Genomic DNA, 15000 nt, shown 5'->3' on the forward strand with positions numbered 1-15000 from the left:
AGAGAGAGGAGGGGAGAGAGAGAGAGAGAGAGAGAGAGAGAGAGAGAGAGAAACAGAGAAGGAAAGAAAGAAAGGAAAGAAAGAGAGACAGACTATGGAGCAGCAAGCAGTAGCAGTGTCCCCTTCCCACCCTAACCGTCATAGACGTAGAGAGCGAAGTGCCTGCAGTGCCCTGACCCCTTCATGTCCGCGTGCAGCACGGTCAGGTTGACACGTTGCCCTTCAGGTGCCTTCAGCAGCCAGCGGCACTTCACGTTCCTGGGGGCCATTGGTGGGGGTGGGGGGGGGGGTGGGGTGGGGGTTACAGCATCATAGTCATCGTCATCGTCGTCGTCAGTCGTCTTCATCATTATTTACATCATCGTCGTTCGTCGTCACCATTATCATATCATCATCATCATCGTTATCATCGCCGTCGTCATCATTATCATCACCATAGTCATCATTACGGTCGTGAAAGTTAAAAAGTCACACCGCCCCAACCCACCTCCATCCTCTCTCTCTTCCACCCCATCTCTCTCTCTGTCTCTTCCCCCCCCCCCCGCCCCCTCCCCCCCCCCACTATGGAAAACAACAGCAACAACACTATCAGTAATGTCATGTATTTTTTGGGGGGTAAACATGGGATGTAAAATAATTTATGTCACCAGATTCCCAGGTGTCTGTTGCCATACTGATTATATGATTAATTTTCTCTGTGTCCAGACTCAAGAGAGTTACCCCCCCCCCCCCCCCCAAAAAAAAAAGATAAAATAAAAGAAAAAGAAAAAAGAAGATGACATCCGTTGAGACATCTTATTGTCGATACTTATAATACACGATGAGAAGTAACAATCCTGCCAGTTTAGTATTTGTTGAGGCTGGAATACTTTTCAATACAACTGCCGCATACTAATTGGTCGTGCATGGTGGTTTAAAATGAAAAGAACAATGAGGATAGGAAGGGGAAAAATGATGATGTTTACACTGAGCTTAGATCGAGAAAATATTACATAAAAAAAAACAGGAGAGACAAGCTTTTAAGAAAAGATGCCGGGTTTCAATCGCTGGAGTGTCATTTCATTTCATTTCTTTCTTTCTTTCTTCTCTTTTTTTTTTTCGATCGAAATTTAGATGTCAGTCAGTCCAAGGGCAGCAACTGAGCGAGTGATCTGCATCCACGTAGGATATGAGGTTTAATCACGCTTTAAATTAAAAAAAATTTTTTTTTTTTTACTTAGCGAGTGATCTGCATCCACGTAGGATATGAAGTTTATTAATCAATTACACTTTAAAAAAACAATTTTTTTTTTTTACTTAGCGAGTGATCTGCATCCACGTAGGATATGAAGTTTAATCACGCTTTAAAAAAAAAAAAAAAAAATTACTTAGCGAGTGATTTGCATCCACGTAGGATATGAAGTTTAATCACGCTTTAAATTTTTTTTTTTTTTTTTACTTAGCGAGTGATCTGCATCCACGTAGGATATGAGGTTCAATCACGCTTTAAAAAAAACTTCTTTTTTTTTATTTATTTTTTTTTTTACTTTGCGAGTGATCTGCATCCACGTAGGATATGAAGTTTAATCACGCTTAAATTTTTTTTTTTTTTTTTTTTTACTTCTCTCCAAACAAAATAACACTGTGGATAAGATGGAGATTGTGAGCTGAAGCACCAAGCTGCACCTACACGTACTTCTTCTTCTTCTTCTGTGTTCGTGGGCTGCAACTCCCACGTTCACTCGTATGAACACGAGTGGGCTTTTACGTGTATGACCGTTTTTACCCCGCCATGTAGGCAGCCATACTCCGTTTTCGGGGGTGTGCATGCTGGGTATGTTCTTGTTTCCATAACCCACCGAACGCTGACATGGATTACAGGATCTTTAACGTGCGTATTTGATCTTCTGCTTGCATATACACACGAAGGGGGTTCAGGCACTAGCAGGTCTGCACATGTATTGACCTGGGAGATCGTAAAAATATCCACTCTTTACCCACCAGGCGCCGTCACCGTGATTCGAACCCGGGACCCTCAGATTGACAGTCCACCGCTTTAACCACTTGGCTATTGCGCCCGTCACCTACACGTACAATTGTTTGTTCGTGCTGAGAGACACTTTGTCCCTTTCTTTGGTGCCACGTGATGTGAAGATCCTGTCTTTGTAAATGACATCACCAACCAATAAATGAATACACGAATAGATAAACAAATAAATAAATGAATTTAAAAATATTATTAAATAACGGAAGTTGACAACATCGAATCCATAAGGTCTTGAAATCCGTCCTATGAAAATAACCAATTTCTGTCTGGCTTTGCTAGTCATTCGGATGAGACGATAAACCGAGGTCCCGTGTGCAGCATGCACTTAGCGCACGTAAAAGAACCCACGGCAAGAAAAGGGTTGTGCCTGGCAAGATTCTGTACAAAAATCCACTTTGGTAGGAAAAACAAATAAAACTGCACGCAGGAAAAAAATACAAAAAAATGGGTGGCGCTGTAGTGTAGCGACGCGCTCTCCCTGGGGAGAGCAGCCCGAATTTCACACAGAGAAATCTGTTGTGATAAAAAGAAATACAAATACAAATACAATTTTGATTGACTAGACACTCAGTTTGATTTTCCTGTCTTCTTCTTCTTCGTTCGTGGGCTGCAACTCCCACGTTCACTCGTATGTACACGAGTGACTTTTACGTCTATGGCCGTTTTCACCCCGCCGTGTAGGCAGCCATACTCCCTTTTCGGGGCTGTGCATGCTGGGTATGTTCTTGTTTCCATAACCCACCGAACGCTGACATCAGTGGATTACAGGATCTTTAACGTGCTTGCGTATACACACGGAAGGGCCGGGGTTCAGGCGCGAGCAGGTCTGCACATATGTTGACCTGGGAGATTGGAAAAATCTCCACCCTCTACCCACCAGGTGCCGTTACCGAGATTCGAACACGGGACCCTCAGATTGAAAGTCCAACGCTTTAACCACTCGGCTATTGCGGCCCGTCGATTTTCCAGTCAATCTTGGGAGGTTTATCGTCTCACCCGAAATGGCTAGAGTCCATTTTTCAGTCAAACTTGAGAGAAAGGGCGAGACTAGGATTCGAACTCAGACCCTCACGGACATTGTATCGGCAGAGAAGCGCCTTAACCTTTCTGCCACCTGCACAGCGACGTACGCAGCAACTCACGGTTCTGTTCCGTAAGGGTAGTAGGGAGAAGTGAGAAGGGCTGGGGTGGAGGTGACATCCAGCACCGCTGTTTGCTGCGTGTAGCAGTGGCAGTACTCTGAAAGCACCACATGCACAAGGAAACTGCTGCTGCTCCTGCTCTGTGTGTGTGTGTGTGTGTGTGTGTGTGTGTGTGTGTGTGTGTGTGTGTATTTATGGACGTGGATGCTCATAGAATTGTGTGTGTGTGTGTGTGTGTGTGTGTGTGTATTTATGGACGTGGATGCTCATAGAATTGTGTGTGTGTGTGTGTGTGTGTGTGTGTGTGTGTGTATTTACGGACGTGGATGGTCATAGAATTGTGTGTGTGTGTGTGTGTGTGTGTGTGTGTGTGTGTGTATTTACGGACGTGGATGCTCATAGAATTGTGTGTGTGTGTGTGTGTGTGTGTGTGTGTGTGTGTATTTACGGACGTGGATGCTCACAGAATTGTGTGTGTGTGTGTGTGTGTGTGTGTGTGTGTGTGTGTTATCTACGTTAGCCTGTCCCTCTATGTGCACACACACACACGCGCGCGCGCGCGCACACACACACACACACACTGTCTATCCACTGTCATTGCCTTCTTGCCGCGCCTCAGTCTTTCCCCCTCCCCTAAAAATAACAAAACAAAACAACAGTTGTGACAACAACAAAAGAGACAACACACACACACACACACACACAGACACAATGAAAAACAGCAACAAAAAAACACCATCCGAACGCGCGCGCACACACACACACACACACACACACACACACACACACACACACACACAGATATATATACACGCGCAGACACGCACGCACACACGCACACACCCTTCTACACGCATTCGCATCCATAAATAAACCCACAGACACACACGCACAGACACACAGACAAGCACACACACACACACACACACACACACACACACACACAGAAAAGAAAAGAAAAAAGAAAAGAAAAAAATCAACCCTGCATTCAACTTTCCATCTCAACAACATCTACCACATCACCCTTTAACCCTCGTCCCAACAAAGATTCATTCTCAACGACCTCAAATTTAAGCAACACGTTGAAAACGTCACATCAAGAGCAAACAGTGTAATAGGCGTCATCCGCAGAACTTTTGAGTTCTTAGACTGCAAACTCTTCATCCAGCTGTACAAGACACTAGCAAGGCCTATCCTCGAGTTTGGACAAACTGTGTGGCAACCCCGACATTAGACATTATGCAAACAACTAGAGGATGTGCAGAGCCGAGCCACAAAGTTGATCTTCTCAATCAGTGAACTGCCATACCCAGCAAGACTGGAGCGACTTTGCCTGCTTAGCTTGGAACACCGACGTCTCATAGGGGATATGATCGACACCTTCAAATATGTCCACAGAATCTACAAGACCGAAAAACCAAAGCTTGAAACTCCCGAGGATGCAGGCACAAGAGGTAATGCAATGAAACTGTTCCCGCACCATACCATGAAACACTTCTTCAGCGAAAGAATCACCAGAACGTGGAACAACCTCCCAGATGAAGTAGTCCTGGCACCTTCTGTAAATGCCTTCAAGGGTAGGTTGGATGCTTGCTGGAAAAAGAAACCTGACCAGTACAATCCGTCTTGTCAATATGCCATGCATGCAAAGTCTTTAGCATACTAGCCGTATAATCCACACGGATCGATGAACAGGACTTCCTACAAGACCACAAACATCGTACAGTTCAAGTTCAAGTTTAACACGACACTCACTTGGCGCGGTCCGGACCCTCAACCGGAAGCCACGTGACCTCCCGGCATGCTGTGTGCGTGACCGGAAGGCGAGGTACAGGGTCTGTCGGGGACTTTCAAACGTCCGCTGTCCCCCCTCACATATCCGGCCCAGAAAGCGGGGGTTACGGGAGAAGCCTGAAAATCAATTAAATGTAGGTATATATATATAAGTGTTTGTTTTTTTTTCTCTTCTCATCATCACTACTGTTGCTGTTGTCGTCGCAATCATGATCATGATCATCATCGCCGTCGCCGTCGTTGTCATTATCATCATCGTCTTCGTCATCATCATCATAAGCATCAACATGGATAATGATGATAATAATAATAACAATAATAACAATGATGATGATGATAATAATAATAATAATAATATAATGATGATGATGATGATAATAATAATTATCATTATAATAATTTTTTTATATTATAATTATTATTATCATCATCGTTTTTATTGTTGTTGTTGTATTGCTATTCTTCTTCTTCTTCTTATCATGCTGCTGCTGCTGCTGCTGATAATTGTTATTGATGATGTCGATGCTCTTTTTCTTAATTCTTCTTTTTCCTCCTCCTCCCATCTCCCCAATTCTTCTTTCAACACCCACTTTTTTCATTCTTCCTGGAAGAAGATCCCTCCCCTAACAGCAACACAGACAATGGCAGCTTTGTCAAGTGCTCACCAATTACTACCATTGAAGCTGCTGCTGTAACTGCAACAACCAACAAACTACAACTACTGCTGCTGCTGCTGTTGCTGTTCCTACTGTCATCGTCAGTTTTAGACTATTCAACAACACCATTGGTTTCACGGGAGGCACAGTTACAAGTATCTTGTAATTTGAACCACTGCCACGCGATTTTATCACGTCCAATAATAGTGGGTTAAATGAAGTACACACACACACACACACACAGGTGACAGCGTTGGAGCTGGTCAACAAAGTGGAGGAGCTGAAAAGAAGAGAACTGTTCTGGATATGTAACCTTGGGACAGTTTTGTTGGACTGAACTTGAGAAGCGACATCCATGGGTCTTCACTGTGAATTCTAATTCGTGGAGTAACCAGTCTGGTTGTCGTGGTGGGTATTAAATCCGGGAATACCAAATCTAAATCTAGTGAAAATAAATCGAAGGTAACTGTAAATAGTAGATACAAGATAGTTCTTCACAAAATGGATAGAAGTACACTATCAAATCTGTCACTCGACTGGACATACTCCTCCCAATTTTGCCACCTGCTGTTGACAAAAAGTTGTCAAAATCATAGTCTCTTCACCAACTTCTTAAAGCGCCCACACATACCCAAATCCAAATACATAGATCTATACATGTTTGTAAATTTGACACACAATTTCTTTTCCCTCTGAGAACTTGATCATGTAACATGTTATAAGATCTACGCGGTAGTCTATCATTGAGACGGAGAGAGAGAGAGACAGACAGACAGACAGAGAGAGAGAGACAGAGATGGTTTATTCATCAATAGGCCAAGGCCCCTTATGAAGAGAGAGAGAGAGATTACCATCGTAAACGTGGAGGTATGTTGTGTCGTCATCACAGCTGAGCGTGACGTCAACAACATCCACGTAGACAACAAGGCCCCGGTGGTCTGACGTAGAGTACAGTTCATAGTAACAGTCCACATACCTGTAACAGTACAGTTCATAGTAACAGTCCACATACCTGTAACAGTACAGTTCATAGTAACAGTCCACATACCTGTAACAGCACAGTTCATAGTAACAGTCGCATACCTGTAACAGTACAGTTCATAGTAACAGTCCACATACCTGTAACAGCACAGTTCATAGTAACAGTCCACATACCTGTAACAGCACAGTTCATAGTAACAGTCGCATACCTGTAACAGTACAGTTCATAGTAACAGTCCACATACCTGTAACAGTACAGTTCATAGTAACAGTCCACATACCTGTAACAGCACAGTTCATAGTAACAGTCCACATACCTGTAACAGCACAGTTCATAGTAACAGTCGCATACCTGTAACAGTACAGTTCATAGTAACAGTCCACATACCTGTAACAGCACAGTTCATAGTAACAGTCGCATACCTGTAACAGTACAGTTCATAGTAACAGTCCACATACCTGTAACAGTACAGTTCATAGTAACAGTCCACATACCTTTAGCAGTACAGTTCATAGTAACAGTCCACATACCTTTAACAGCACAGTTCATAGTAACAGTCCATGTGCCTGTAACACTACGGTTCATAGTAACAGTCCACATACCTGTAACAGCACAGTTCATAGTAACAGTCGCATACCTGTAACAGTACAGTTCATAGTAACAGTCCACATACCTTTAACAGCACAGTTCATAGTAACAGTCCACATACCTGTAATAGTACAGTAAAACTTGATGGTAGGGGGTTGTTAGTGTGGTTGGTGTGTATGGGGTTGTGTGTGTGTTGCTGTTGTAATGGGGTTGTATGGGTATGATTTGCTGTCTGTGGTTGTGCTGTGAGGTAGGGGTTAGGTTTTGTTTGTTTTGCCTTATGAGGATTTTATGTGTGGTTTTTGGGTCTTGCGTTTCGTTGTTGCAAACGGTTCTGCTTTTTTGTGTTGGTGGTGTTGCTGCTGTTTGTGGTGGTGGCAAATCCTACAATGTAGGTTCTATATAATTATACAAGGCTGCGATGCATGCTGGGAGGTCGCGCGCCCAATGACACAGGCTGGACATTGGTCACGACTCACCCAACAGCAGCACTGAGCGAACGGCTATCCTCCTCGCTCGCGGGCAGCCTATCGCGAAGTTTTCCCTTGTTATACAAAGCTCGGTAGAAGAGAGAGTATTGCAAATACCCATAATATGTGTAAGCCATTGCACAATAGTGCAGAAGTGATAATTTTATGTCGTTACACTTTAACATTTTTTCAATTATACGCTACATCATATCTGCTGGGCATAATTATGCCTGACCAGCAGCAGAACCCAACGTGCTTTGTTAGGCCTTGAATGTATGCATATGACGGGCGCAATAGCCGAGTGGTTAAAGCGTTGGACTGTCAATCTGAGGGTCCCAGGTTCAAATCACTGTGACGGCGCCTGATGGGTAAAGGGTGGAGATTTTTACGATCTCCCAGGTCAACATATGTGCACACCTGCTAGTGCCTGATCTCCCATCGTGTGTATATGCAAGCAGAAGATCAAATACGCACGTTAAAGATCCTGTAATCCATGTCAGCGTTCGGTGGGTTATGGAAACAAGAACATACCCAGCATGCACACCCCCGAAAACGGAGTATGGCTGCCTACATGACGGGGTAAAAACGGTCATACAAGTAAAAGCCCACTCGTGTGCATACGAGTGAACGCAGAAGAAGAAGAAGAATGTATGCATATGTATATGTATCTGTGTATGTATATGTATCTGGATTTCTTCTACAAAATTCTGCTAGAGGACAACACTTAATGTCGCCATGGGTTCTTTTCCAGTGCGCCACGTGCTTCCTGGACACCGGACACCTCAGATTATCGTTTCATCCGAACGACTATAATTACGCTCTGTTGGGAGAAAGAGCGAGACCTAGAACCAAACCACAGACCCTTACAGACATTGTATTAGCAGGGCAAGCGTCTTAACCCCTTCACCGCCAGTCAATTTGGAGTACAAAACTCCCTTGTGGTATAAAACACAGAAAAGACAGTGGCTAAGAATAGCTGAGAATTCCCACCGCGATGTACAGAAAATATGGCCTATCGTACCACCGAATATTAAGAGCTGTAGGTTCATGGATAACAGACCAACGAATGGTCACCTTTCAGTGGCATGGGTCCTCAACCACGCCTAATAATAATAATGGTATTTATATAGCGCTGAATCTTGTGCATAGACAAATCAAAACGCTTTTGCACCAGTCATTCTCACGCATGCATCACTCTAAAACTGGAGAAACTAATGACAAGGAAGAGGCAGGAAAGGGAGGCTGTTTTGGGAAGAGGTGGGTTTTAAGGCCAGACTTGAAAGAGCTGAGTGTGGAGACTTGACGAAGCGAAAGAGGTAGTTCATTCCAACTGCAAGGTCCAGAGACAGAGAAAGAACGGCGGCCAACAGTCGAGAGTTTGAATCTGGGTATGCGCAAACAGAGTGGATCCGAAGCCGATCGCAGTGAACGAGATGGAGTGTAGAGGTGAAGGTAGCCACAGAGATGTGCATAAATGCGAGCTTGGCGGTGAATGGGTTAACCAATCTGCGACATTCCTCCCTGGTGTATCGATACTGATGATAGAGAGAGAGAGGGAGAGAAAGGGAGAGAGAGAGGGAGAGAGAGAGAGAGAGAGAGAGAGAGGGAGAGAGAGAGAGGGGGGGAGAGAGGGATACGGATACGGATACGGATAATTTATTCATGTATAGGCCATTGCCCCTCATGAAGGGGTACATACACATGATCATGTAAGAAAAGCAACAAAAAAGCAACAAAAAATGAGCAGTCATGTTATCAAGAACAACTTCAATATTCTAAGACATCAGAGTTGATCGCAGAGAGAACGGGAGAGAGAGGGAGAGAGAGACAAAGACACAGAGAGACAGAGAGTGAAAGACAGAGACAGAGAGAGACAGAGACAGAGAGAGAGACACACAGAGAGAGAGACAGAGAGAGAGACAGAGACAGACAGAGAGAGAGAGAGAGACTCACTGAGAGAAGTTGCCCGGGTATCCTGGGGAAGTGATGTAGGACACCTGACTCGGTTTTGCGGCGTACTTCTCGTTACATCCTCCATCTGCAACACACACACACACACACACACACACACACACACACACACGCACGGCACCGGCACACAAACACACACACACGCCACCGGCACACACACACACACACACACACGCGCGCGCGCGCGCACACACACACACACACAACACACACACATACATATGAACTTCTACGATAGTCAGTCGTGTCCGACTACGACAACCACAACGAGTAAGAGGAGGTAACTTCTGTCCCGACTACCAAAGCTAGGATTTGATTACAGTGGACAATATCCTACCCAAGATGTAACCGCTCTCTCTCTCCCCCTCTCTCTCTCTCTCAGTGACTCTCAACCAAAACAGAAAACATAACATTGCATACTTGAGTGTATTGTTGAGGCAGTATGTATTGGTTTGATGTATTTTTGAATGGATGGTCGAGTCAGTCCCCATTCATTTTGGTATTTTATTATCATTACATTGTTGTTTTTCTTTAGTTCCGTTTCGTTGAGTTTTTGTCAGGATGTGACTTAAGTGTTTCCAAGTATTGCATATTTTCTTGGTTTAAACTGACTGAAGGGTTCAGAGAAAAAAAAAATAGTGTTTTGAAGCTAAAATATATGCATTTATGTTGTTGCCCCCTTGTCAAAAGACCCTTCTTGGCAATGACAATAAATAATTCCAGTGTCCAGTGTCTCTCTCTCTCAGCAAAGAGGGCTTTAGGACAGTCAGCGTTGGGGCAGTCTCCAGAGGCCAGATAGCTCCTCAAGGCTGCAGCACTAGGAGCCATTGCTAATATTGCCTCCTTCACAGAAAGTCTAAGCTGTGAAATGATTTCCCATTGCACTGGAGAAACCATTGATAGCACAGCTCTCATTTTAGCTGTTGGTTCAGACGTGAGCTGTAACATGTGCAATAAATTTTGTTGCATGTATATATATATATATATATACCTGCACTGGTTCGTTCGAACTTCCCCAACTTTGCTTTCACCACAACAGCAACAAGAACACTGCTACAAGCTACAATTGTATTGGAATTATTTTGGTTTCGGGGTCGAGAGATTAACTCACTCAGTACGGCCAGTCCTCTCTTCTCCTCTACACAGACCCCTCGGATGTCCAGTGGGTGTCTGAATGACCCAACCTTTAGCTTCCGTCGTCAGAATTGTGGTATTCTCTGTCAACATTCACCTCTTCAGTATAAGAGCCTTCCGCTTGCAATATTTTGATGATGGTAATTGGGATGAAACGCTGTTAACGTCGTCCCTTTCGCCGTTCGTATGGAGAGAGTTAAACTGGAGAAGAATAACGATATTGTGCAGCACTCACCGTTATCGTCAACTGAGGCTGTATTTATCACTGACATCTGAATCTGTTGATAAAGAGGGGCTTATTTTCGAAGTCTCCTTTTTTTCCTTCTGTTTTTTTAAAATTTAATTTAATTAATTAATTAATTTATTTTTTATCGTTGGAGAGTATCAGTAACAGTATCAGTAGCTCAAGGAGGCGTCACTGCGTTCGGTCAAATCCATATACGCTACACCACATCTGCCAAGCAGATGTCTGACCAGCAGCGTAACCAAACGCGCTTAGTCAAGCCTTGAGAAAAAAAAGAAGAAAAAAAAGAAGAAAAACAAAACAAAAAAACAACAACTACTACTACTATTTATAAGGCGCAAAATCTTGATGAAGTCAACTCTAAGCGCGCGCGCGCGCGCGTGCACACACACACACACACACACACACACACAGACAACAACGATGATAAATAAATGATAAAATGATAATAAATCTAAAACATGCAGACACACGTTCACACATACACACACGCACACATGCATAACAGATATGCAACAAACATGCAGTTTCACATATATGAAAGCACAAATAAATTAAACAAAAACGTTCATGAGGACCAACACACCCACACCCACACCACCCTGCACCCCCACCCCCCTCTCCTCCACACATTCATTTCTAGGCTACATATCGCAGCTTCCACGGCACACACACCCACGCCCACACCCTTCCCCCCCAACCCCCCACACACACTGGAGAATAAATACAGAATACTGATGCCGTTCGAGTGTTTCCAGAACGCATCACGGACACAGCTTAATTCATATTTTGTATCTATGGAGACATGCTCTAGAGGCGAATAGTAAATGTTTGTTTTATCGAAATTTCAAAAGTGCATTTGGTAGAGAAAAATACGTAAGTCAAATGCCTGATAATTACGTTATCAGCTTCTTCAGATTTCGAAGTAGTAATCATAAGCTGGAAATAGAAACAGGGAGACACAAAGGCATACCACGAGAGTTACGGCTTTGTAAGGTTTGTAACATGTCTGTGATTGGGGATGAGTTTCATTTTATAATGGAATGTCCCAGTTATGATCAGTTACGAAATAGATATGTTCCTAAAAATATTTGTCTCCAAAATCGGTTTTTAATTTCTGTAATATGCTCAAAGGAAGCAAAAAAAGTCATTTTTGCTGTAAGTAAGATGATTAGATTTGCAAAATGTTGCCCAGCTACACTTTTGGAGTTAAAAGACATTTGTGTTTTCTCAACTTTTATGTGACATTGTTGTGTATTTGGAAATGTTTGTTCTGGGCATGAAAAGATTATTTTGCAGTAATCCTCCGTACTCCAATAGGAGTGAAAGGATAATTCAAACTTGAAACTTGAAAAGATGACCAAGAAGACAGAGATAAGCAAACATTAGATGGAGAGAAAAAGAGCGATACAGACTGACACAACCCCACAGAGAGACAGAGATAGATAGATAGATAGATAGATAGATAGAGAGATAGAGAGAGAGAGAGAGAGAGAGAGAGAGAGAGAGAGAGAGAGAGAGAGAGAGAGAGAGAGAGAGAGAGAGAACAAGAACAAGAACAAAACTTTAATCTCCAGGCCTCCGGCCCCCTAGAAAGAGGTCAAAAGTACACAATATGGTGATCACTCAGCCACACACACACACACACACACACACACACACACACAGAGAGAGAGAGAGAGAGAGAGAGAGAGAGAGAGAGAGAGAGAGAGAAGCAAACAGGCAGACAGACAGACAGACAAGGACAAAGACAGAGACAAAATACGAGACAGAGAGCGAGAAACAGACAGAAAGACGAAGACAAAGAGACAAAGATGTAAACAAAGAGGGTGAGACAAATATAAAGACAAAGAGTAAACGCAAGAGATAGAGAGAGAGAGAGAGAGAGAGAGAGAGACAGAGACAGAAAGACAAAGACAGTGACAGAGACAGAAAGACAAAGACAGTGACAGAGACAGAAAGACAAAGACAGTGACAGAGACAGAAAGACAAAGACAGTGACAGAGACAGGGAGAAGATCTGGTTTGGAAGAGACGGAGAAACACGAGGGAATGATCCATCAACGTAATACACGTGACTGCTGACAGCGACCCTAGCCACCCCCCCCCCCCCCCCCAACCTTCCCTCTCCACCCCTCAACCTCCCGCCCAGCCCCCACCCTTACCCTCCCCTCTTGCCCCCCTTCCCCTAACCTTTCAACCTGTCAGAATTCGTCCCCTTGTCTTTCTCGCCGACTGTGTTTTATCGCCTTGTATCTACGTTTCTTAGGGTGTCCTCACACAAGGAAACACACACAGGCACGGGATATAATATCGTGACCACAGTGGACACCTGTGCTGGTTCTTATAACTGCCAGGACCACTGAATCTGATTTGATAATGAGCTCTAAACGCCTCACATGATACAACACATACACAATAATACATTTAACCACACAAGATCACATATAAGTGGAAAAACAAAATCTATATACACCAGTACAATACTACAAATTGCAGTTGTGAATAACCGCAAGAAAAAAGGCACAATATTACACCGTACACCTCCCCACGCACCCCTCATCCACCCCCACCCCCCACACCCCCATCCACCACCCCGCACAGCAAACACCGACCTACAAGCACACCACAGAAATACACCAATGGAGGGGGTGGGTGTGTGTGTGTGTGTGGGGGGGGGGGGGGGGGGGACACAGGGGGGAGTGTAGAGGGTGGGAGGAGACAGACAAAAGACTGTAATGCTTCGTCACATCGAAAGGCCTTTTCCTAACAGGTGGGTTTTGAGTTTTCCTTCGACAGAGGACAGAGCTGGTGAGTGCCGGAGTTCCAGAGGAAGAGAATTCCAGACAGAAGGTGCTTGATACTGAAAAACCCTTTGACCAAATGCCTTTGGAGAGACTTTGGGGACTCGAAGGAACTTTTCTCCAGAAGACCTGAGAAGATAAGTAAGATGGGAGAGAACCTTCAAAGTAGCGATAAGCGAATATGGCAACAATTTTGTACTGAATTCTGTACTGGATGGGTAACCAGTTAAGTTGATGCAAGAGTTGTAACATGATTTTTTTTTTTTTTTTTTTGACTTTTCGAAAATGAATCTGACGGGCGCAATAGCCGAGTGGTTAAAGCGTTGGACTTTCAATCTGAGGGTCCCGGGTTCGAATCACAGTGACGGCGCCTGGTGGGCAAAGGGTGGAGATTTTTACGATCTCCCAGGTCAACATATGTGCAGACCTGCTAGTGCCTGAACCCCCTTCGTGTGCATATGCAAGCAGAAGATCAAATACGCACGTTAAAGATCCTGTAATCCATGTCAGCGTTCGGTGGGTTATGGAAACAAGAACATACCCAGCATGCACACCCCCGAAAACGGAATACGGCTGCCTACATGGCGGGGTAAAAATGGTCATACACGTAAAATCCGTAATATGCGAGTGAACGTGAGAGTTGCAGCCCACGAACGAAGAAGAAGAAGAAAAAAATGAATCTGGGAGCATTGTTCAGGATCATCTGAAGGCGGTATCAGACCAGAGGACAAACCAACGAGTAGTGAATTGCAGTCGTCAATGCGACTGAGAATCAAGGAACAGACAAGCTGAGAAGTTGCTTCAACAGTCAGATATGGTCGAACGGCACGGCGGATTTTTCGCAGCTGGAAATTTGCAGTTTTACATAAATTACTGATGTAGTCATGCATGGACAGAACTGAATCAAAATATGCACCCAGGTTGATCTGAGAAGATAGGTACGACAGCCGCAAAGTTACGGAGCGATGGACCTGTGACATGCGGCCTGTGATATTCGATTTCCGGCCGCGTCTGCGAGTGCGTTAAATATGGACAGATTTTTACTTTCCAGATCTTCATGCTGCAAGTGGTTTCCGAAAACGCGCGTGTGTGTGTGTGTGTGTGTGTGTGTGTGTGTGTGTGTGTGTCCTCGCACCCGGACGGCTGGCGTGCGCCTGTAAGTGATTGTGAAAGAATCCTACGATTTTCCT

General features: G+C 44.1%; 1 protein-coding gene across 3 annotated transcripts in view; it reads right to left on the reverse strand.

Annotated features, from left to right (window-relative positions):
• LOC143291231 (uncharacterized) overlaps positions 1-15000 on the reverse strand; it is a 33497-nt gene that overhangs the window by 5542 nt on the left and 12955 nt on the right. For all 3 annotated transcript variants that reach the window (XM_076601005.1, XM_076601003.1, XM_076601004.1), the window contains exons 3-7: positions 9612-9696; positions 6470-6594; positions 4924-5079; positions 3169-3265; positions 137-258 (exon numbers count right to left, since the gene is read on the reverse strand). In XM_076601005.1, coding sequence (XP_076457120.1) covers positions 137-258; positions 3169-3265; positions 4924-5079; positions 6470-6594; positions 9612-9696 — 585 coding nt within the window. The remainder of the gene's footprint in view (positions 1-136; positions 259-3168; positions 3266-4923; positions 5080-6469; positions 6595-9611; positions 9697-15000) is intronic.

The sequence above is a fragment of the Babylonia areolata genome, chromosome 16 (assembly GCF_041734735.1).
Source record: "Babylonia areolata isolate BAREFJ2019XMU chromosome 16, ASM4173473v1, whole genome shotgun sequence".
Lineage (NCBI taxonomy): Eukaryota > Metazoa > Mollusca > Gastropoda > Neogastropoda > Buccinidae > Babylonia > Babylonia areolata.